At 49.4% G+C, this 24,754-nt stretch overlaps 2 protein-coding genes across 2 annotated transcripts in view; both read left to right on the forward strand.

The window, feature by feature from the left end:
• Window positions 1-955: 955 nt before the first annotated feature.
• Window positions 956-24,754, forward strand: part of LOC135827077 (uncharacterized) — a gene marked incomplete at its 5' end in the record, with an annotated part of 210,613 nt that continues 186,814 nt past the window's right edge. Inside the window, one exon of the mRNA XM_065339601.1 lies at window positions 956-1,066. Within this exon, the coding sequence (XP_065195673.1) occupies window positions 956-1,066 (111 nt within the window). The remainder of the gene's footprint in view (window positions 1,067-24,754) is intronic.
• On the forward strand, window positions 13,285-14,812 carry LOC135827630 (uncharacterized). Its single transcript, XM_065340096.1, has one exon. It carries the CDS (start codon window positions 13,368-13,370, stop codon window positions 14,745-14,747), a length of 1,380 nt encoding a protein of 459 aa, XP_065196168.1. The 5' UTR covers window positions 13,285-13,367; the 3' UTR covers window positions 14,748-14,812.

The raw sequence follows: 24,754 nt of genomic DNA on the forward strand, positions 1-24,754 counted from the left end.
CCTTAACTTCCCCTTTAATTCAGGGGCTGCAAGTGAGTCCAGCAGAAGCTGGAAACAAATATTGAAAAGGACCGGGGACAAGGGGCACCCCTGGAAAACACCAATGTTGTAATTGAAGGTGGGAGTGTGTGGTTGTACGACGAAAGCGCAAAGACGAGAGAGAGAGAGAGAGAGAGAGAGAGAGAGAGAGAGAGAGAGAGAGAGAGAGAGAGAGAGAGAGAGAGAGAGAGAGGGAGAGAGAGAGTGACATACTCACCCTCTAAAACAAGTACCCCTTGCCCACACAAATACGTCACATACGCACACCTGCAGTAGCATGCATATGCAAAGTAAACGGCATGCTCTCATGCGCGCACACACGTGTGTACGCCTGTGTGTGTGTGCTCAACATTCGTGGACATGCACGAGGGCACACACTCACACACAACATGCGCCATGCCTTGTTCATTGGATTTTGCCTGTATTTCACGTGATGAACAGGCATGAAAGTATACTTCTGAAAATTGCATTCTTGTCTCCAAGGAAATTGTTCATCAATTCCCAAAGAAATCTTCATTGATAATGATCCAGAAATCCCTATGCCATTGCCTTTGTTACCTTTGCCCACTAACTGTGTTTGTTATTTGTTTGTGTGTGTGTGTGTGTTTGTGTGTGTTTTTGCGCATGCATAGTTGTGTGTGTGTGTGTGTGTGTGTGTTTGTGTGTGTGTGTGTGTGTGTGTGTGTGTGTGTGTGCGTGTGTGTGTGTGTGTGTGTGTGTGTGTGTGTGTGTGTGTGCGCGTGAGCGTGCGTGTGTGTTTTCATGCATATGCGTATTAATTTATGTGTGTGGGAATCGGCATGTGTATGTGTGTATTTGTGTATGTTTATGTGTGTTTGGACAGCAAACAAGCCTTGATTGTCCTTGTTGTTCTGTTGTGTGTGTTTGTATGTACTTGGTTTGCATTCATTAACAATGCTACTTCCAGATTGGTCGCACACCATTACACTTTGCAGCATTGCGTGGACATGTTTCCGTAGCAGAATATCTACTTAATTCTGGACATTCGTTGGAGCCAAAGGCTGATGTAAGTCAGGATATCCCTGATGCATCCTTGTTAGTGTATGAACAGAAAAGAAGGATTGTGCAGGTGTACAAAGTCCTGTCCATGTGTACCAGGTCTTATGTTCATCAGTTGTACGCACAAAAATAACATGCACAACTGGAAAACGTTTTCCAAGATGAACAACAGTTTTCACGATCTTCCACAGCCTAGAAGAAAATTGGCGAGAACCAATGCTGATTCCCTGGGCACTGCATATTCGCAACTCATTTCATTTCAAAGAATCATTATCAATGTTTCGGCAAATTGCCATCATCAAGATGCAATATGCAGTGGAAGTCTGCCCAGGAGCAGTTATATATAATCAGTGAATATGACATGTCTAAAACTAGTCAAAGATCACAAGTTTTCACTGACTCATAAGCTGGGTGTTGGTAATAAGTTAGCACAGCGCAGATGTCACCAGATAACTTGAGAAATGTCTGAGCAGGTTTCCTAGCACTGAGGTAACAGTCATGTGAAGTTATAGAAATATTATCAACACCTAAGAACACCAAATTAGTGTATATAACTGCTCCTGGCCAGACTTCCACTTCATATTGCATCCTGATGATGGCAATTTGCCGAAACGTTGAAAATTATTTTTTTGTAATGAAATGTGTGCTCACCAATTCTCTTCGAGTTATGAAGCTGCAGGATGCCTCACCGTTACTTTGTTCAACAGCCTAGACAACACTATTGAGTTCCTTGCGTCACCTCAAAAGTACTTATAAGTCCAATGTCTCAATGAGATTTGGTGTATGTGTTTCATGTGAAATTGCACTGAACACCATTGTGGTTCTGTAAAGCAACCCGCTACTAGATTGGAGATCTTTGGTATGTTATACACCTGCAAAATGTTACACTTTCCAGTGGCGGGTAAGATAGTTGGACAGCACAATCAGTCATGTCTTTGTGCGTAACCCGTACAGTAATGGTGGTTTGTGTAAATCTGCACGAAGAAGTCCCAGCCAAACTTGGTTTGGTTCACTTTTAAGTGGCGTACTTTCTTGTCTTGAACAAAAACAATCTACCAACCCACATGGGGAGAAAACTGGTTAGTGGCGTCGATGCGACGTTTTTTCATTGAAAGCAGATGTTCTGAGATTATGAATTGGCTCTCAGTGGCAGCAGAGGGTTGGGAGTATTTTCGAGGCTATTTGTAAATTCTTACCCTATACCTCACACCCTCAAACTTATCCCAGACAATAACGACCTTTTTGGGAGACAGTATGCTGCTTTGAGTAACTTGTATTGTAATGCAAATGTTCAACAAGCTTGAAAGCAACGCCACACTGCTGCCGGCAACCAGCTCGGGAATCCCCATAATACACTTACAATAGTTGTGAAGTGAAATACCAAGCTATGGACAGCAGCTGGTTAATGAGGAGCCATAGCTGACTTGTAATGAGCAGGAACAAGTGAGGCCAATGCCTGTTAGGAGGAGCAGAGCTAAATGCTCCAATTTACCGTATGGAAGATGATGTGATGTGAGAAATGAGGGGTGAGCACCTAGCATGAGCTAGAAGCAAACAGTTATGTTGACATTGCATGAATGGCATACGATAAAAAAGAAAGTGAAAGTAAGTAGTCAGTCAAATGCAAGAACAATGTTATTATGGTTGGTGTTGTTGTGAACTACCCCGTCAACACTGGCCAACATGCAACACTCGATCACAGCCCACTCGACATTGGACTAGTTACTTGCTTTTGTACAAGAAAGACTAAAACTAAAAGAGCTAGAAAAGAAGGATAAAGGCTTGCGCACCGAGATGACACGTACAAAATGGCGACCTACGTCATCGTGTGCACGCACAAGAGTACTGGAAAATGGAATACTGTCACGAACACAGTGCGAATTATTAATACAAAGCTCAAGAAGAATTGACACGTAGTGATCAACCGCAAATATGTTTGTTATCAAGAAAGGAATAGAGAGAGAGGGAAAGAGAGAGAGAGAGAGAAAGAGAGAGAGAGATGAGATGGCGTTGACAGTTACTTGGCCAACCTATTACACCTCTCCCTCTAGACGCCACTAATCAGGAACAGTATCGCATTGGGCATCGACGGATAGCTGGGGCATGGAGATCATAGGGTGGGACCAAGTCAATGTCTCCGCCATCAAATTCCAGGGTGACGGCTTTACTATCACTAGCGTCACTATCACTGTCACTCTTGGCAGGACTCGGCTAAGCGCTGTGGACATCAGTAGTAATGTAAGGCAATTCAAGTCACCCCTCCCTTTACATCCTCAGTGTTCGGTAATACAGGAGCTCAGTCTAGCTTCAGCAGTCAATGTTGACCACTGTCTCTGCACCATTGACATGGCTGATCACAACGGTTGATGGTGACACACTCTTCTCCACTTTCCAGCCAGGCTCAAATGGCGGGAGCAGCTTCTGGTGACACCGGGGGCGTAGGAACAGTACTACATCACCGAGAATGTAGGCTTACTGTTTGCTGCTGCGTGGTTGTGAAGGGCTCGATGCAGACAACTCTCTCTCCACAACATCGCGTACTTGGACATCCTATCCATTCAGCTTGTTAACCCACTCGCTCACCACAGGGGCGGACAGGCACACTTCCAGAACTAATGACCGGGGTTTCCAGGCTCACATCGCGCGCATAGGCAACACTGTTGTCGAAGAATACGACGGGGAACAGTAGTAGAACAGCAGGAGGTCCAGCGCCCTCCTCCAGTCCGATACTTTATCTAGTACTTTCCATATCAGCGTTATGAGAGTCCGATTCATGTGCTCCATGCCGCCTTGTGACGGTGGGTGATGAACTGCTTCCGTCTTCACATGCACGCCGAACTGGGTGAGGAGGGCCTGGACAAGAGTATTCTGGAACTCCGTCCCGTTGTCCATTCTAGTCTTGTCGGGCGGACCCCACCTGTAGCAGATACTAGTCTTGCAGCGCTCCTGCAAGCCTAGCAGCAACGTGTCGCGTAGTGGCTTTACATCGAACCGCTTGCTAAATACATCAGCTCACACGAGTGCACAGTGGTATTGTTGGCTCTAGTGTGTCCACTTGCAGCACACTCGAAGGGCGACGGGGGATATCTGGGTCAGTAGGTGGCACCGTCGCTCCACCGCGTCCATTTGCTGCACAGCACGCTTCCCAGTAATGGAAAAGTTCTTGGCAGCGTAAGTTCATACCGGGAAAGTAGCAGATGCCGCGCAACATTTCGTACATCACTGTCCAGCTACCGTGCTCGGGCATCCGATGCGCTTCTTCCACTACATGTGGTATCAGGGATCCTGGGATGATCAGCACGGTCATATTCCCAACTGCCGGGAGCCTAAAACTGCGAGATAACTCTGCATCATCCATAACAAGCTGGTCTCTGATCCTGTGGAATGGTTTTACCTCGACTTGTTTGCCTAGCTAGATGGTCGACAGTACAGGCATAGGCTTGGGAGATGCTCTCTGGGCATGCTGTACTTTTTTGTGCGTGATGGCTTGTCCCGTTGCATCGTCAACTGCGCTAGCGTTGGGTGCAGTTTAGTCGTCCGGTCTCCATCAGGTCATGTGCCACTTGTAATTGATGTTGTATGAGCACCTTATGGAGGCCTACTACGCGAACACGGCATACATTCTCGATAATTTCACATAGCAATCCAAATACAGCCTTGGAGTCGGTAATGAGCTGCATTGATTCCATACCTCACTCAACAGCCAGTGACAGACCACGCATTCCGACGTTGAGTTCTGCTTGCTGATGTGTTTCCTGTCGTCTGCATCACGTAGCAACTTCCCATCCTCAATGATGTGTCCATTGCGTTTCAGCACAACACCAGTTGCCAGGTCAGACGCGTCGCAGTAGACTGCCCAGTTGCCGTCAGACGTTGATGGCACACGCCAAACTCCACGCGCAGGGTCACCACATGCCAGATGCTCAACTACTTCCTCGGTACACCGTACATTGCCTTACAGAACTGGATCATCCTTCCCAGTTGTTGTGCTTGCCATATGCTTCTAGTACGAACAAACAGGTTAGGGCTAGGCGCATACTAGGTAGTGACAGGTCAGTCGTACAGTCCACTGGAAGGCGCTTCGCTTTGTCAGGGGACACTCAAATGCAAGATGTATGCCATCTCGCCTCAACCATCTGGCGCTGGTAGCAGATGTCGACAGCTGCAATGCAAAGACTCATGCAGTAGACAGTAGCTCTTGTGGCTTTGTGGGCAGGCTGTAGCGCGCCAGTTCAGCAGCTACTGCTTCTCGTGTCGATGCTGGCGTCAGCACATCATCAACAAAATTGTCCACCTCAGGCCAAGGCTGTGTAACATAACTTTCTGGGCAATTGCTAGCCCAAGGCACACTCGCGTCATCACGGACAGCTTGTCACGACTGCCTGGTAGCATTGAAAAGCAGGATCGACGTGCACTTGCAGGTAAGCCTGGTTTATGTCGACGAGCTCATACTGCTCTCCGACTTTCCGCCATTAACGGATCTTCTCCGCACATGCGGGCGCATCCGTACTGGGCCTGGACTGGATCAGGTTATTCAGGCCTTGGTTGTCTAGGCACGGACGTACCGGAGTGCTAGCCTTGCGTGTCTGGCTCTTCGTAAATAGTGGAATGAAGGCTCCAAAGCATCTGTGGGTGGCCTCATCAAGCAACCCTTATCTACCCACGAGCCTGTTGACCATCGAACAGAGCTCTGTGTGCGCACTGGCAAATGACTGAGCCGATCGGCCAGGTTGGCGCTTGTCCGTCCGTCCTTCCAGCGCCACTGCTCGGTGTCTTCATCCCACCGGATTAGACCGTTGTCGGCTTCTAGCGTTACCCCTATATCATCCTTCGTAATGGTCACATGACGTACCAGGTGTTCGCTGTCACACACGGTTGTTGCTGTGATGCCAGAAGTTGCTGTGCCCGGGCCAAACTTAGCAGGGTTTAACTCACCTGCTTCGTCATAGCCTATGCTGACACCTCCGATGCCAGCAATTACGTCTGCGCAGGGATGTACGTATGCGCCAACAGCTGCGAGTGATCCGACAACACTTGCTTTCACATGCACGCGTGGAAGAGACACAGGTCCATCTAAACGTTGAAGCTGGAGGTCTGCTTCAACTAGGATCTCAACAGGGTTGCCATCCAGGGCCACCACTAATGTCTGTTGGTCGATTCCGCATGAAATTTTGGCGTGCTCGATAGATTTGCACTGTATTATTAATAATTGAGGAGCAAGAAAAGTGTTGTATGAATGCCAAAGGAAAAGATTCAAGAGAAAGAGAAAGAGAGAGAGAAGGAAAAAGCAATAAGGAGAGACAGATGTGTTTATGGAAATTCATAGATACGGTACGGTCCGCCCAGGGACGTATGTGAGCAGGCACACTGAACCTGGGAGACGTATACAAATACGGGAATGCATAAATGAACTCTACTGTACGGGAAATGTGTACAAGTCAATCTGAGGTCATGCAAACTGTTGTGTCATGTACTGACATAAGGAAGTGGTCTATGTTAAAGACAGATGAGTGTAGATATAGTGAAGAGTCAGGACGGCCATGCCCAGCAGAGCATGGTATTGTGTGTAGCACGGGGGTAGTGCGAGGTCACGTACCGTCTATACATGGCGACAGACAGGGGGAAGGACTGTGCCGTGAATGGTTGAAAGGATAACATGATTCAGGAAAGGACATCTCCCCCTTTTTTTCAAAAAATGAAAAGAGAGAAAAGCACAACAGCTGGGTGAGAATCTGTTATTGAGCAAAGGCAAGACAGATACATGTACGGGTTGTACATAGCCAATCACATAGAACAGAACTATTCAATGTTTTGGAGAGCAATAGCATGAAGCCAGAGAGAGTTACATGGTAGCGATCCATCTATGCGGTGGCTGGATGTTGTTGCGAACACGGATAGTTGGCTGTGACGTAGACGCACGCTGTTGTTGCGGGACTAGCGCAGCCAGTAGTACTGCTGGCACCGGTCCGGGAGGAGTCACTGGCTGGAGCAACTTCACAGAAGACCGGATGAGGTGGCGATGTTGGAGGAGCGATCGGTAAGTTGCTCAACACTGTACCCTCGCCCTTGTCGTCGACCCACACTTTCGCTCCCAATGGCAGAATGGAGAGCGACTTGGCTGCGAAGCATTGGTCGAAGTGATCTTCTTGGCGATGCTTAGCCTCCTGCTCCTTGGCCCGGAGAGCGGTGATGTCTGGCCAGGATGGTTGCAGGAGATCAGGTGGGCACGGAAGATTGGTGCGGAGCCTGAGGGCGTACAAGAGTTCGGCGGGTGAATAGCCGTTAGGCAGGGGTGTAGAGCGATATGCTAAGAGAGACTGCTGTAGATCACCTTGCGCAGGGATGAGTCGTTTGGCAGTCTGCACGGCTTGTTCTGCTTCGCCGTTGCTTTGAGGATGCTTCGGGCTGCTGGTCCGATGCGTGATGTTGCACGACGACATAAACTGTGCAAAAGCGTCGGAAGCGAACTGTGGCCCGTTATCGCTGACGAAAATGTCCGGATAGAGTAATGACGGCTCGTGACGTAGTCGATGAGAGACAAGCGACATCAATTTAACGGGAGGAATAGTCGACGGTGATCACGTACTGGTGGCCGTCGACGTCCCTGAGAACCGATGCGATACCGACCGTCACCTTCTTGCTCAGGACTGGCTCTCTGCTACTGATGCACTTTGAATCTGCTCGCCAATGCTTTCTCTGTTCTTATTAGTGTTCAGCTGCTTACCTTATAACCCTGCTGCCATCATCACCAATATTCTTATTCTCATGCACATGTCCCAGAACCTGCTACCCTTCGCAGTCTCCATCACCAAGAGCACTGTGCTCTTCTATCTCCCAGCTCTCTCTCTCTCTCTCTCTCTCTCTCTCTCTCTCTCTCTCTCTCCTTCTTCTTCTCTTCTTCTCCCCCCCCCCCATCTCCCGATAATTATTAGCTCCCGTTTTCTTTCGACGCGTTTGCTGTGCAGTGAAGCCAAGACCCTAGGTCGGTGCGACTCAACAGGTTGGTAGATCCAGGACCATCAATACCTACCATCTCCATAGAGAACAGTTCACTCTTGTGCATGGTGTCTGCAGTGAACTGACCCTTGATGGATAGAGGTACACCAGATGGACCAAGGAGTTTGGTACTGGATGGTGTGAGTACAGGGCGTTGTTTTGGAGAGCAATAGCATGAAGCCAGAGAGAGTTACATGGTAGCGATCCATCTATGCGGTGGCTGGATGTTGTTGCGAACACGGATAGTTGGCTGTGACGTAGACGCACGCTGTTGTTGCGGGACTAGCGCAGCCAGTAGTACTGCTGGCACCGGTCCGGGAGGAGTCACTGGCTGGAGCAACTTCACAGAAGACCGGATGAGGTGGCGATGTTGGAGGAGCGATCGGTAAGTTGCTCAACACTGTACCCTCGCCCTTGTCGTCGACCCACACTTTCGCTCCCAATGGCAGAATGGAGAGCGACTTGGCTGCGAAGCATTGGTCGAAGTGATCTTCTTGGCGATGCTTAGCCTCCTGCTCCTTGGCCCGGAGAGCGGTGATGTCTGGCCAGGATGGTTGCAGGAGATCAGGTGGGCACGGAAGATTGGTGCGGAGCCTGAGGGCGTACAAGAGTTCGGCGGGTGAATAGCCGTTAGGCAGGGGTGTAGAGCGATATGCTAAGAGAGACTGCTGTAGATCACCTTGCGCAGGGATGAGTCGTTTGGCAGTCTGCACGGCTTGTTCTGCTTCGCCGTTGCTTTGAGGATGCTTCGGGCTGCTGGTCCGATGCGTGATGTTGCACGACGACATAAACTGTGCAAAAGCGTCGGAAGCGAACTGTGGCCCGTTATCGCTGACGAAAATGTCCGGATAGAGTAATGACGGCTCGTGACGTAGTCGATGAGAGACAAGCGACATCAATTTAACGGGAGGAATAGTCGACGGTGATCACGTACTGGTGGCCGTCGACGTCCCTGAGAACCGATGCGATACCGACCGTCACCTTCTTGCTCAGGACTGGCTCTCTGCTACTGATGCACTTTGAATCTGCTCGCCAATGCTTTCTCTGTTCTTATTAGTGTTCAGCTGCTTACCTTATAACCCTGCTGCCATCATCACCAATATTCTTATTCTCATGCACATGTCCCAGAACCTGCTACCCTTCGCAGTCTCCATCACCAAGAGCACTGTGCTCTTCTATCTCCCAGCTCTCTCTCTCTCTCTCTCTCTCTCTCTCTCTCTCTCTCTCTCTCCTTCTTCTTCTCTTCTTCTCCCCCCCCCCCCCATCTCCCGATAATTATTAGCTCCCGTTTTCTTTCGACGCGTTTGCTGTGCAGTGAAGCCAAGACCCTAGGTCGGTGCGACTCAACAGGTTGGTAGATCCAGGACCATCAATACCTACCATCTCCATAGAGAACAGTTCACTCTTGTGCATGGTGTCTGCAGTGAACTGACCCTTGATGGATAGAGGTACACCAGATGGACCAAGGAGTTTGGTACTGGATGGTGTGAGTACAGGGCGTTGTACGAGATTCTTTTAGTGGAGTGCGTGATACACAATACATCGGCACCTGTGTCGATCTTGAATATCAAATTTGTCGAGCAAACAGGCCGACTAACTGACCAGGAGTCAGTGGACTGGGAAGAACTGGTGTTGGAGGACAGCTCTGCCACAACACCCATGAATGGCGACGGGGACGCTAGCGATTCATTTCCGACAGCTCTGGCACCACGTGTGGTTGCTGGAGTGGAGAGACAGACGACGCCGAAGTGGCCCTTCTTGCCGCATGAATTACACTTGTGACCCAACGCAGGACACGCAGAACGGTTACTCTTGTGCGAACCAGCGTGGCCACACCACGGACTTGCTGTAGTTCTGCTCTTCCTCTGCATGGACGGCGTTGGTGCAGGCTCCGGTGGAATGCTGCTGCGCTGGAGACGACTCCTTGCTGCAACATCTCCGGAGCTTTTCTCGGCCTGCCTGGCCCTGAGAACTGCGTCCGTGACGGTGAGTTTTGCAGGCTCAATCTGCTGCAGCTCCTTAGCGACTTGACGATCCAGAATGTGAGCCACGAGGCGATCTCGAATTCTGTTGTCCTTCTGGTCACCGAAATCACAGAAAATAGCTACGGCGTGAAGTTTCCGAACAAATTCTTCCACAGACTCTCCTGGAAGATGGACACACTGTTGGAAAAAGGTCCTCTGATGAAACAAATTCAGGCGAGGCGATATCCCGCAAACCGGCGTTTCCAAGCCGGCAAGGCATCTGGAATGGAGAAATCAAAGTCTGCAGGCGGCCCGAGCTTGGCCATTTCTACACGAAGTGTAGACCTGGTTGACTAACTTCTGACACCATGTTATGCCATGTACTGACATAAGGAAGTGGTTTATTTTACAGACAGATGAGTGTAGATAATAGTGAAGAGTCAGAGAAGCCATGCCCAGCAAAGCATGGCATAATGCGTAGCACGGGGGTAGTGCGAGGTCACATACCGTGTATACATGGCGACAGACAGGGGAGGACTATGCCGTGAATGGGTGAAAGGATAACATAATACAGGATAGGACACAAATGAAATGTACGGCCATGACGAATAAGAAACCTGCATGACGAATATAGAAAAGGGAAATAAAAGTTGCTGATGCGATTTCATGATAAGTATTTAATTCTATGCCCCAGGTCCGAGTCTAGACTCATACTGCCACAGTATTCCCACCCAGAGAACGAGTGCGGGAACAATCAAGTGAACGATAAGAATTCAAAAATTACAGGAAAGAAGTACAGTATGGAACACAAGTAGCGGAAAGCGGATGATGCGCAGTGCAGCAAGTCAATCAAGCAAATGCGCAGGCTTAACATGATCAACAGAGACAGTCTGGTCTTTACCATTGATACGCAGAGTGAAGTACTTGGGACTGCGCTTGACCACGGGGAAAGGACCATCATACGGCGGTTGGAGTGGTAGCCGAACTGCGTCACAGCGAAAATACACTTTAGCGGCTGTGTCCGAATCGTGGGGCAGATAGACAGGATTCATGCTAGTACGGACAGGAAGAGGACAGATCTGCCACAGGAAGGTAGACAGACGAGATTCGTAATCACTGCGATCGCTGGCAGGAGTCAGGGAACTAGACAGGAAGAATTCACCAGGAAGGCGCAGGGTTGTACCGTAAACCAGTTTGGACGGTGAACAGTTGCTATCAGCCTTGGCCGATGTCCAGATGCTGAGCAGAATAGGCGGTAGCTCTTCCAGCCAGTGGGTTGAGTCAGAGAGCGTCAGGCGAAATAGCACGTCATAGTACATTTGAGATCAGCGGGAAGAAGATGACGACGTCCACTAAATTAGTATTTGTGCACACGAATCTGCTGTGTGTGTGACTCTGTGTGTCAGCTATGATATCATCTTCTGTCGTTCCATGCCTAGCATGTACGTCTGAACCATCCTGCAAAGTTTGAATGACGTAGGTTGAGCGATAGCTCCGCGAAACATTCTTTTTGAAATTCTCTTCATAGTATATCTTCCACCATTGAAATTTCGAATTTCTTCAAAAAAAGTGCTGAGAGGGGTGGCTTGCAACCTCGATATGGCTTGTTCCAGGCATGCTTTGGAGCTATCTTCTGTTGAAGTAGTGGCGGAAATCTGCCCTGCAACTGCTACAACAACAAATGATTCGATCTAAGAAAGGGTGAGACCGCGAATCTCGGTTGAATATTGAGTATGTCAAGCCTTTTCATGACGAAGATGGAGTTCTTTTTGGAGATGGACGTCGCGGCAAAGGACATGGTGTCCGACTTCTGGCGTCTGATGAAGCCAGGGTCCAGGGATCATTTGTCCAGTCAGGTCGGCAGCCTAACCGTCGGTAAGCTTGTGTTTGGATCCCGTTCTGCTCGATGTGGTAGATCACAAACAATTTGGTGTCGCACAAATTGATCTCAGCATCGTGCGTACGGTATTTTATGTTCAGAAAATCCCAAAGTGTCTCTGTGTGGCCCTCCTATGCCACGAGAAACTCCAATCAGGCTGCTATGTCCTTTGCCTTCATGATTGAATGTCCACTTCGTTTGAACAACGAACACAACAATCGAGGACGGCTTTGCAATGAAAAATACAGCTATACTGGAGCTGAAAAAAGAAAGAAAATAACGTGCTCAGGATGAGAATTGAGTACACCCATACAGGTGAAACGCAAATTTTTGTGAAAAATGGGTGTCGCCGACTGACCAGTAATTTCGCCTGACGAGTCCGCAGTCATGACTTGACGTGCCGATGGAATGGGTGAAAGGATAACATGATACAGGAAAAGTAAGTTACAGCAGTGCAGCAAAAGTAAGTTACAAAGAGTGCACACACGCATGAATGGACCGTTGTTGCATGTACTTCACACTTGGGCAGTTCGCCAGCCAACCGCGCAGGCATGCAGAGACTCTTTGTAACTTACTTTTGCTGCACTGCATGCTTAGTACTCTACTCTACATGACTTTCGTTCACTTTGTTTGGTGGTGTTTGGTGGCTCGCCAAAATTCTTAAACCATCACCTAGCCGATAGAAAATTAATGTTAGCAGCTTGTGATTGGATTTCTCACCTGCCATTTTCTTGGAACCCCTGGCACTGTGTTGCTGGAGAGGTTAGCAGCTTGTGATTGGATTTCTCACCTCCCATTTTCTAGGAATCCCTGGCACTGTGTTGCTGGAGAATGGCACCTATGCATAAAACATGGCGGCCAGGTCGCCATCGCGACTTCGCACCTTTGTGCGGGGCAACTTGCTCGACGCGAGGCTCTCCTTTGTTTTCAGTCGTTGCAGTGGAAGACAGTTTCGATATTAGTTGACAGGAAGATGGCAGTCAGTCAGGATTTTTCCCAGCTCACCTTGAACCTTCTGAAGGTGAAGTGTGGAGAGTATGGTCTCAAGAAGTCGGGAAAGAAAGCCGATCTAGTTGCGAGGTGAGTTGTTTTCTTCCCACAACAAAATCTTATTTTTTTGAAATTATTTGTGAATCTGAGTTTGTTATTTATCTGCTCGTGTCGTTTACAGACTTGCTCAGCATTTCTCTGAAGGCGACGGTGATGGCAAGGAAGGGCCACCTCCGCCAGCTGCAGCGCTTGCTGTTATTCCCCACGACCCTCTGGATTTTCCTGTTACTGGGTGGCAGCCGATTAAATCTGCGAGTGGAAGGCTACTCTCCCTGTCGTTCTCCATGCAAACTATGGTTTCTTATTTCGTGGACACTATGACCAGCGATGGACCCGCCAAGAATTTCAAAGCGCTTGCTGCCACTGATAGCAAGTCAATTCGTCTGTATCGAGCAGGTTATGTCCAGAAAATCGAACTGATGAAGGCCAACAGCCGTGTGTACTACCGTGCCCGCTGTCAGCCTGAAATGAAGACCAAAGCTGACTACAAACTTCGGCTCGTTGCTCAGTGTGACTCAGGATCTGCCACCAGTGTTGTTGGTGCTCAGTGCACTTGTCCTGCTGGCAAGGGTGTTACTGCCAGTTGCAAGCATATAGCTGCACTGATGTATGGCTTGTCCGAGTTCACTCTGCTTGGGTTTAGTGACGCTCCGACGTGCACGGACATGCTGCAAAAGTGGAACCAGCCTCCTGCAGGTGCAGGTAAAAAGAGTGAGCCCATGCTGGTTCAAGACATGGAGTGGCGTAGAGGTGGCAGTACCACTGACAAATCTGCGCCAAAGAAACGTAAGCATTCTGCTGCAGAAGTACTTGACCCTCGTGCTGTTGCAAAGCGGATGGACTTTGCCCGGCGTTTGGAGGAATACGCCAACTCAACCATTCACTCCAACTCCATCCACCTAGCATTGCCTCTTGTTGCTGGTAGCTCAGGATTTGCTGCTAAGCAGAAGGAGGACAGGTTGCACAGAGCCCAAGCGCAGAAAAAGGAGAGACTGGCTAGGGCAGGGGAACAGAAGGACAAGTGGCAGGTTGAGCACAGCAGATCAGGTGATGTGACACCTGTGCCATCTGACTGCGAGTGGCTAACTGAGGACAAGCAGATGCTGTGGTATGAGTCCAATGTCATACTTACTTCTGAAGAAGCCAATGCCCTGCAAGAAGCCACTGCATCCCAAACAACAAGTGAACTCTGGAGGAATGAACGAAAGAAGCGTATTACAGCTTCCATTGCCCATACTGGAGCTCATCGACGACCTCAGACTGACCCGTCATCCCTCATAAAAACTATCATTGATCGGCCGGCGTTCACCACTCCTGCAACCAGATGGGGGATTGATCATGAAGAAGAGGCACGATGTGCCTACGTAGCCCACCAAGCCAAGTCTGGCAAGCTGATAGATGTTGTTGCATGTGGCTTATTTGTGCATGCTGATGAATGCTGGTTTGGTGCCAGTCCCGATGGCATTGTTAGGGATGGTGATACATCACTTTTGCTCGAGATTAAATGCCCGTTTGTTGCTAGAGACCAAAGTCTAGCAGAGGTAGCTGGGTCTACTGCATCATTTTGTTTGTCCAACAAGGATGGTGTGCTTTCTCTCAAAACAACACATGCCTACTATACACAAGTGCAAATGCAGCTCTTTGCTGCAGGCCTTCAATTTTGTGACTTTGTAGTGTGGTCTCTCTGCAATGATCTTTTTGTTGAGCGCATTTCATTTTGTGAAGTGCATGTCAAGAAAACTCTCGCAGCTTGCCGAACATTTTATTTTGATCATGTTCTCCCGAAACTGGCTCTGTGATCAAGTTTCTTGGTAATAGATATATTCCTCGTCATCTGAGATGACCATTGCTCACTTTGCTCCAGTTCCTGTAGTCTTGACCGTTTACATTCTTCCCTGATTTGTGGCAATCTTTTCTTCTGTAAGTGTGTCTGAACTGTTCTATACGCTGCACTCTATGTTCTTTATTATAGCTTTTTTTGTTCTGCCCTGTTCTGTAGCTCCTTCTTGATATAAACGCCGTGATTAGATGGTGGATAGTTCCATCAGCTACCGGCTTCCTGCATTTGTACATGATTAGGTAGTGTTGTATACATGTACCCAAGACAGTGGAACTCTGCTGTAAACAGTGCGTTATAGTAAATTATACTGCCATTACTGGTAACCACTACAAAAAACGGCACGTACAACTGGTTTACAATAGCTCGCCATTCCGTGTTACAACGGAGTTCAAAAAGGCATGAACGTTACATGAGTATTCGTATTTACTTCAAAGTAAGCGGCACTTGCAGCAGTCACAGGCCACATTTCCTACCTGGTGAACAGCACAAACAGACAAATAGGAGCATCACTACTTCTACTTCGAAGTACGAAGTCCTGAGTGAAATAAGCATCATTGTGTAGGGGCACCATTACTCACAACATAACACAAAGAAAAGAGGGGAAGAAAATACCGAGGCCACGTAGGAATATCGGCATGCGCAAAAAGCTTTCAACAGAGCGGCCTGGTCATAAAGCAAGAATTACATAGACGCCCATCTTCATCATCATTCTGACACATATGGTGGTAGCGTGAGTTACAAGACCTACAAACTCTAAGAAGTGGGCCATCTGAGCGCTTGCAAAACAAACATACGGGAGTGGTCACATAGGCAGCAGCGGCTACAGAAGAAGATGGCACGCTGATAGCAGCAGCAGTAGCAGCTACAGGAGATGGCACGTTCGTAGCAGCAGAAGTAGCAGCTACAGCAGATGACAACTTGGTAGCAGCGGAAGCAGCAGCAGAAGCAGTAATGGCAGGTGAAAGAAATGTGCCAGCTGAAACAGCCACTGCAGAAATGTTTGCATCTGGTGATATCTGGGCAACTTCTGCAGCAGAGGAAAAGTGTGCAGACTGTGTCGATGGCTTACTAACAGGCGGAGGTACCAGGGGCTCCATGTAGTTAGTGAGGAATGCACACACAAATATGATCTGCTCAGCCAAAGGGCACAACACGGAAGATAAGAAGTGAGTTATCCTGAAGTTCTTGATCCTTTCCATTGCTCTCTCCACATGAATACGCACGCTAGCAATACGCCGAGTTTCGATCACCTCTTCTTCATCAAGCTGATCTCGAGAACCAAGAAACGGAGGTATGTTGAGATCGACACCCTCCGGTAGCAGATCGGCAATGTCGAAACCACGGTCAGCCATGATGGCATCACCCTTCTCCATCAACTTCATTAGCCCACTTCGCTTTGTCAGTTTCTTATCAGAAATGCGCCCGCCGTAAAGAGGAGACAGAAACGATATTGCACCGGTAGGTGTCACAACAACTAACAGTTTGAAAGTGTTCCTGTTTTTGTAATTCGACCAGGTGGCTGCTTGTACAGTTGGGTTGGCTGGCTTCTCAATGGGAAACTCTGTTGCGTCAATAATTACCCGGGTGCGTGGGTACTTGTCTTTGAAGACGTCGGGCATGTAGCGATCAATCAGAGCCCGGCTCGGCCAAATGTCCACTTCTTTCATAGAGAAGTACATGCAACGAATGTACGTTGAAAATATTCGGGACACCATGGATTGATCTATTCCGAATCGCAGTGCTAAATCTGACTCAGGGAAAGCATGCCGAAGTTTGACAAGGGTCAATAGCAACTCGTCTTCATACGCCAATGCTCTTCGTCTGCCACGGCTGTCCTGGCCAAGGAAATCAGCTGGCACTTTAGTAGCAAAGCACATGTCTTGACATCCACACCGCAACTGATCCAGCAACAAGTCAAACGCCAGAGAACTCAGGCCCGTGTAAAACAGTACAATCTTGTTGTCATGTCGGATGTTCGAGTAATGGAGTTGGCATTTCCGCAAAGCTTCTTCCGATTCATCCAAATTGTACAAGGCCTGCTCCAACTGGGACCGCAACTTAGCCACTTGTGCTTCCAAAGTCTTTATTTTGTTCTCTTGGAGAACGGGAACTTCACCATAATCATGGTCAGCTAAAAGTGTTGCAGCCTCAGGCACCGATTCATCTGTGACTGGTAAATCAACATCGTCATCAATATCAATCGCTTCAACGGGTCGACTGACTTCGCCTGTCGAAACACGGCTCTTCCTTTTCACTACGACGGCTTTGTCCAAGAAACGGGAAGGTGGCTCGTCCTCCGTCACAGGTCGACCACCAGGAAAGTGCACCCCACAGACATACGAGTTTCCAGAAAGAGGAGTGTTGACTCTTGGTATTTTGGCAAGCCACTCGGCCCTGATATGCCGGCGTCGATCCGAATCTTTAGGCAAACGATGAAAAGATACAGCTTTACAGACCTCTGCTGTTCCTCCGCAGCCAACACGAGCCAGGTCTGATCCACATAGACGACGCTTCACAAACACTGTTCGTCCTTGCGAGTTCGCATCATCAGACTCAAACAAACCAAACTTGCAGCTGCTTTTACGATTTGAGCAGCCAGGGACGATACAATGAGCGTTGCTTGGCATGATTGTGTCAGCTGCTTACTGATCTCTAACTAACTTGCTACTTATACACAACAGCAAACTGTGACAACCCTTGCCTTCCAAGAAGGAAATAAATGTCTTGCTTTGAGTTTGATTCTTCACCAACACAAAGGAAAAAAAATTGTACATTGTACTTCAGCCTCAGCAAACGCGAAGCAGGTACGTAGGGCTCTACGATTATCAGAGTTTCCACGCGTGCATGCATGAGACTGCATGCTGCGCTGCGTGGTGCAAGTACAGTGTCGAGGTCGTGAAGTTGCCCCGCACAAAAACCGCGGGAAAATTATGCATAGGTGCCATTGTAACTTCTCATTCTCACACTTTTCCTGTAATCTTGCGCCCATGTTTTGTGATGTAAATCTGACCATCTCCACCTTATATCATCCTATTCAATATCACCTTCTCTGACGAGCCAACCGCGTCCATTTGCTGCACAGCACGTTTGCCAGTTATGGAAAAAATCTTGGCAGCGTAAGTTCATACCGGGAAAGTAGCAGATGCCGCGCAACATCTCGTACATCACTGTCCACCTACCGTGCTCGGACATCCGATGCGCTTCTTCCACTACATGTGGTATCAGGGATCCTGGGATGATCAGCACCGTCATATTCCCGACTGCCGGGAGCCTGAAGCTGCGAGATAACCCTCCATTATCCATAACAAACTGGTCTCTGATCCTTTTGAATGGTTTGATGTGTTTCCTGTCATCTGCATCAAGTAGCCACTTGCCATCCTCAATGATGGCTCCATTGCGTTTTAGCACAACACCAGTTGCCAGGTCAGACGCGTCGCAGTAGACTGCCCAGTTGCTGTCAGACGTTGATGGCACACGCCAAACTCCACGCGCAGGGTCACCACATGCCAGATGCTCAACTACTTCCTCGTACACCGTACATTGCCATACAGAACTGGATCGTCTTTCCCAGTTGTTGTGCTTGCCATATGCTTCAAGTACGAAGAAACGGGTTGGGGCCGAGCGCATACTGGCTAGTGACAGGTCAGTCGTACGGTCCACTGGAAGTCGCTTCGCTTTGTCAGGGGACACTCAAATGCAAGATGTATGCCATCTCGCCTCAACCATCTGGTGCTGGTAGCAGATGTCGACAGCTGCAATGCAAAGACTTGTGCAGTAGACAGTAGCTCTGGTGGGTTTGTGGGCAGGTTGTGGCGCGCCAGTTCAGCAGCTCCTGCTTCTCCTGTCGATGCTGGCGTCAGCACATCATCAACATAATTGTCCACCTCAGGCCAAGGCCGTGTAACAAAACTTTCTGGGCAATTGCTAGCCCAAGGCACACTAGCGTCATCACGGACAGCTTGTCACGACTGCCTGGTAGCATTGAAAAGCAGGATCGACGTGCACTTGCAGGTAAGCCTCGTGTATGTCGACGAGCTCATACTGCTCTCCGACTTTCCGCCATTAACAGATCTTCTCCGCACAGGCGGGCGCATCCGTGCTGGGCCTGGACTGGATCAGGTTATTGAGGCCATGGTAGTCTAGGCACGGACGTACCAGAGTGCTAGCCTTGTGTGTCTGGCTCTTCGTCAATAGTGGAATGAAGGCTCCAACACATCCGTGGATGGCCTCTTAAAGCTCCACTAGCCAACAAGTATCTACCCACGAGTCCAGTTCTGCACAGAATTGAGCCTGTTGACCATAAAGAGACCTCTGTGTGCGTACTGGCAAATGACTGAGCCGATCGGCCAGGTTGGCGCTTGTCCGTCCGTCCTTCCAGCGCCACTGCTCGGTGTCTTCATCCCACCGGATTAGACCGTTGTCGGCTTCTAGCGTTACCCCTATATCATCTTTCGTAACGGTCACATGACGTACGGGGTGTTAGCCGGCACACACGGTTGTTGCTGTGATGCCAGAAGTTGCTATGCCCGGGCCAAACGTAGCAGGGTTTAACTCACCTGCTTTGTCATAGCCTATGCTGACACCTCCGATGCCAGCAATTACGTCTGCGCAGAGATGTGCATATGCGCCAACAGATGTGAGTGATCCGACAACACTTGCTTTCACATGCAGGTGTACGAGACACAGGTCCAACTAGACGTTGAAGCTGGAGGTCTGCTTCAACCAGGATCTCAACAGGGTTGGCATCCAGAGCCACCACTAATGTCTGTCGGTCGATTCCGTATGAAATTTTGGCGTGCTCGATAGATTTGCACTGTATTATTAATAACTGAGGACCAAGAAAAGTGTTACCAAACAATATGAATGCCAAAGGAAAAGAGCCAAGAGAAAGAGAAAGCGAAAGAGAGAGAAGGAAAAATCAATAAGGAGAGACAAATGCGTTTATGGAAATTCGTAGACATGGTACGGTCCGCACAGGGACGTATATGAGCAGGTACACTGAACCTGGGAGACGTATACAAATATGGGCGTGCATAAATAAACTCTACGGGAAAAGTGTACAAGTCAATCTGAGGTCATGCAAACTGGGCACCGCCGGCACAACTGCAGCCGCAGAACATGCAGCTCTGGCTCGGAGCGCCGCACCATCCCATGCCCATGCTCTCAGAAGTTCACACGTCCCCAGTACCTGGCTCAACAGAAATGCAAGAAGTAACTCTGCCCTCCTTGCCTCTTTGAGGCACTGGATCACCTTTAGGTGGCAGTTTCAAGGTTGAAGGTTCAAGGTGTGTGTGTGTGTGTACGGAGCAGAGACGTGGACGCCGAAGGCACCGACCTGCGCTCTCTCAACACCTTTCATCACCAGTGTGTTCACATCATCGTTGGCGTATCCAGGCGGGACCAGTAATACAACCGCGTAACCTCCGTTACCATGGCCCGAACCCTCGGCATTGACTGTGACGTCGCGGACATCATCCGGAAATATGGACTGCGTTGGCTTGGCCATGTTGGTCGGATGAACGACGACCGCATGCAGAAGCGAGTTTTTTTGGGGAGCTCCCTGCAACACGCCCTCGCCATGGTCCACGCAAGCGGTGGCGTGACGTCATCGCGGATGATCTCCGCTCCATCAGCCCCCCTGTGCCTTCTGACTGCTGGTTTGATGCTGCCCAGGAGGCAGATTGCTCATCGTCATCCTCCCGCCCGTGCTCCTCCTGATCCTGACTCTGTCTTCCGCTGCGCATGTGGAAAGGTCTGTCGTCGTCCCGGGGACCTCAAGCGCCACGCTCTGTACTGCAAAGCTAGCAGATAGTCCCTTCGCTGTCATTGCCATCGGCAATGGGCACGTTCAAGGTTTGTGTGTATGTGTGTGTGTGCGTGCATGCGTGTGCGTGCGTGCGTGCATGTGTGTGTGTGTGTGTGTGTGTGTGTGTGTGTGTGTGTGTGTGTGTGTGTGTGCTTTGTTTTGTGCTCCTTGGGAGCAGGTTACACTTTCTGAGCTCCGTGTTCTTGGCTTTCTCCCAAGTTTTCTGCCTGCCCAGGGCGACTCTGGCATAGCCAGATTCGACCCTGGAGCACCCTCGCACACTGCCAAGGTAGTGCTGCATCATTGGAGCGCGGAAACGCGATGTAGCTTGCAGGACAATTTACTTTGATATTGTCACTGCTGCGTCGGCCGTGGTCCACCACTCGCAGTGGAGTAGCTGTCCCTCGAGTGCTGTGAAGAATCCAAGCTCGAAGAATGCAGTGGTGGGAATTGCGGATTGGCTGGTGGAGTGCTGGAACAACTCGTTGTTTTCAGTGGAGTGGACGAGCGAGTGCGGAGAGGAAGGTCCCAATGGCGGAATGGTGGGAATTGAAACTTCAATCTTTCGTCGTCATGAGTGCACTGGTCAAGCGTTGTGGAAGTCTGTCGGATTTGTGAGGCCTTGCCCTGCCGCTTACATCGTCAACGTGGAAGAACTGCTAGTGGAGTCCTGGTGGGATTTCGGATGCCCACACTCCTTTTGCTTGGTGGATTCTTTCGTGGACAGTGTTTTTTCGTGACGTGAAATTTTGAATTTTTTCCTTCCTGTTCATTTTCAGTCGTTGGCACTGTAGCTGTCAGGTTGTTGTTACAGTACAGCAGTCGTCCGTTCTGCTCCATTGTTTCATCTGTTTTGCCAGTTCTGCTAGCTGATTCTATTTATTTGCCACTGCCCCTCATAGTGCTCATGCTTGGGTGGAGGGCGGCGTGACCCGTTTAGGGTAGCTGTATCATAGTAGTAGTAGTAGTAGTGTGTGTGTGTGTGTGTGTGTGTGTGTGTGTGTGTGTGTGTGTGTGTGTGTGTGTGTGTGTGTGTGTGTGTGTGTGTGTGTGTGTGTGTGTGTGTGTGTGTGTGTGTGTGTGTGTGTGTGTGTGTGTGTGTGTGTGTGTGTGTGTGTGTGTGTGTGTGTGTGTGTGTGTGTGTGTGTGTGTGTGTGTGTGTGTGTGTGTGTGTGTGTGTGTGTGTGTGTGTGTGTGTGTGTGTGTGTGTGTGTGTGTGTGTGTGTGTGTGTGTGTGTGTGTGTGTGTGTGTGTGTGTGTGGTGGCCTTGGTAGATGGTTGCATTTTTTGGAGCTCTGCCTGCAAGTTTCCTTTCCTTGGTTTTTACCTTGGTTCCTGGGCTTGTAGGGCTGGGGTGGCCTTTTGGCCGTCCCAGCTGAATGCTGTGAGTCGTCAAGGGTCCTGCGGCAATGCACGTCGAGTACAGGGCAGCGCCTGATGCTGCCACTCGCCGTGCAGCGGGAACCTCCACTCGTTGCGGTGTTGCGAGCCCGCGAGTGATTGATGGACGACGAAAGTCTAAATCTAAATCCGCCGAGAGAAGGAGAGGAGAGTGCATGCAGTTGGCGTCCTGGAATGTCAGGTCGCTCGTGAATGCTTCTGGGCCTGTGGAGACGGCATTTGTTAGAAAGAATTCAAATTTGAGAAATTCAAATTTTGAATTTGACAAGGATGATCGGAGGGTCGATGTCGTCGTCGGCGAGCTGAAGAGACTCGACATAGAGGTAGCAGGCCTGCAGGAGACTCGCTGGTTTGGGGAAGAGGTGTATTCTGTTGGCGATTCGGCTGTCCTATCGTCTGGGCGGAGATTGCCGAGCGGTGATGGTTCCTTTCTCCGCGGCGAGGGCGTAGCTGTTGTGCTGCGCGGACGCGCGCTTCGTGCCTGGAGAGACAGAGGTTCGCAGGGGGCACCGGTTTCGCCCCGTCTCGCTGTGGCGAGGCTTCGCTTCGTGTCGGGGCGCAGTAGAAAGTCGGTCAATCTCCATGTCATCGCCTGTTACGCACCGACATTCCGCGCCAAGAGATCTGTCATGGACAGCTTCTTCAACAATCTGCAACGCATGATACGGGATGTGCCTGGCGAAGACAAGTTCGTTCTTCTAGGCGACCTCAACGCCAGAGTTGGTTCCCGTCAATCTGGAATTGCTGATGACTGGCAGGGAGTTCGTGGCCCCCATGGTTTTGGCGAGTGTAACGAGTCAGGGGCGGAGTTGCTTTTATTCCTGCCAATGAACAATGCAACCGTCTGCAACACTTGGTTTCAAAAGAGGGCATTCCACAAACAATCCTGGCAGCACCCCAGGACCAAGCAATGGCCAAGCATCTCTGCCGGGGGAGCCAACCGCTACTGCTCACGCCTCAACGCCTCCAGCTCAAGCGTCTGTGCCCTTGGCGTCCCCACCCCGGTACGCTGTCTCGACTGAGCACTGCTGCGGTCACTGCAGCGTCTGTGGCCGCTGCTGCAAGTCGGCTTCGGGCTTCGGCCGACACAACTGTCGGAGAGGCGGCAAGCCTGTTGATCGTGGCCACTTTTCAACATGAGTGCAGGTGTGGGAGACGTTTCCATCGGCTCCGTGGCATCCGGCGACATGTCTGCGGGGCGTCATGACTGCGCGCTCTCCTCTCCTCCCCCGCATAGGGGCGGCATAGCCAGTTACTGGCAGCTGTACACAAGGTCAAGGTATGTGTGCGTGCGTGCGTGCGTGTGCGAGCGTGTGTGGTTGGTTGGTTTGTTGGTTGGTTGTGTTTATTTGAATTCGCAAACCGAACGGACTGAACATGTCCAATGACAAGGAAGCGAATGAAGTCCAAGTAACCCAGGAATGGGGACACAGATGAAAAGAAAATATGGGAACAGAAGGCTCTCAGCAAAGGAATAAAAGAAAAGAAGGAAAGAAAAAGAAAAAAAGGAGAAGTGTTTGTAGCATTATGGTGATAATGCAGATTAATGGATACACGCAGCTCTGTGCTACCTGTTGTGTAATCATAGGTGACTTTTACGTTTTGTTGTTCTTTCATATTATTAGTATTTATTATCAGAGTCTAATTAATTCGTTCGTCGTTGTCAGCGTGTACACGAGGTACTGCTTGCCTTGAGTCAACAACACGGAATTCACGAGTTACGATTGTGCTTACTACGACGTTGCATGTTGTTTGTACATTTACAATCACGTACATGCAGCTTGGCAAGTTGTGTCACGATGCAATGCATACCAATTTATTTCACTACACGTATTTCTCGTAACACATCAATTCTTACTTCGTAGGTGTTTAGGTCCGGTCTTGCGTGACAGAGGTAGTTACTCTTAGTTAGCTTTCTCCATGATTGATTCTAAGAAACACGGACATTGATTCTAGCTTCGAACTGTTTCTTCTTTGTCTGCCTGTGCATTTTGTTCTCAAACAAATCCTTCGTTCAATGTGTTTATATTTTCGCGCTCTGCAGATTTGTTTGCCTCGCGCTCAGCTTTGTTTCCTTTTCTCTGTCATGTCAACTGCATTATTATGACGTATGACTTGTGTGCGCACTTATCACGTGACCGTTTGACTGCATGCGCTATGCACGCTCTAGGCTAGTGCATTTTAGCGATCGTATCGATCCGCTTTCCTTGCCGTTTTCGTCTTCTCCGCTTCTTTACTCAGTCGAGTCAGTGTCGCTGCACTAGTTTGTTTTGCAGTTTATCCACGTCGCAGTCGTTCATGGTCGCCATCTTTACATTTGATTTTGATGCGCAGCTGCATGCGTATGCAGCTGCCTTTTTTCCTTCTTTCGATGATCTTCTTTCCAATTTTATACTGAATCTACTGTATGTATTCTCTCACCCAAGTTTGCAACGGTTGTCGGTTGTAGCATGCCAAGGGTTGGATGCAGGGGTGGTTAATTAAGCTAGTAGTAGTAGTAACAAATCAGTAACAAGTGGTACCGAAACCCGGGACGCAGAGGATGAGTTAGTTTGTAGTGAGTCTGTTCGTCGTCTTCGTCAACAACAAAGTAAAACTATAAAGTATGCGTGGGAATGGAGGAGTTCAGGAGAGAAGCTGCTGGGAGCGCAAGACGGTGGAAGAGGAGGCAGAGCAGGTGGTTGGACCGGCAGAAGCTGGGTACTGGAGCCTGGGACGGCAGGTACCGCATGGAGCGTGTGGCCGGGGCTCGCCAGAGG

The sequence above is a fragment of the Sycon ciliatum genome, chromosome 11 (assembly GCF_964019385.1).
Source record: "Sycon ciliatum chromosome 11, ocSycCili1.1, whole genome shotgun sequence".
Lineage (NCBI taxonomy): Eukaryota > Metazoa > Porifera > Calcarea > Leucosolenida > Sycettidae > Sycon > Sycon ciliatum.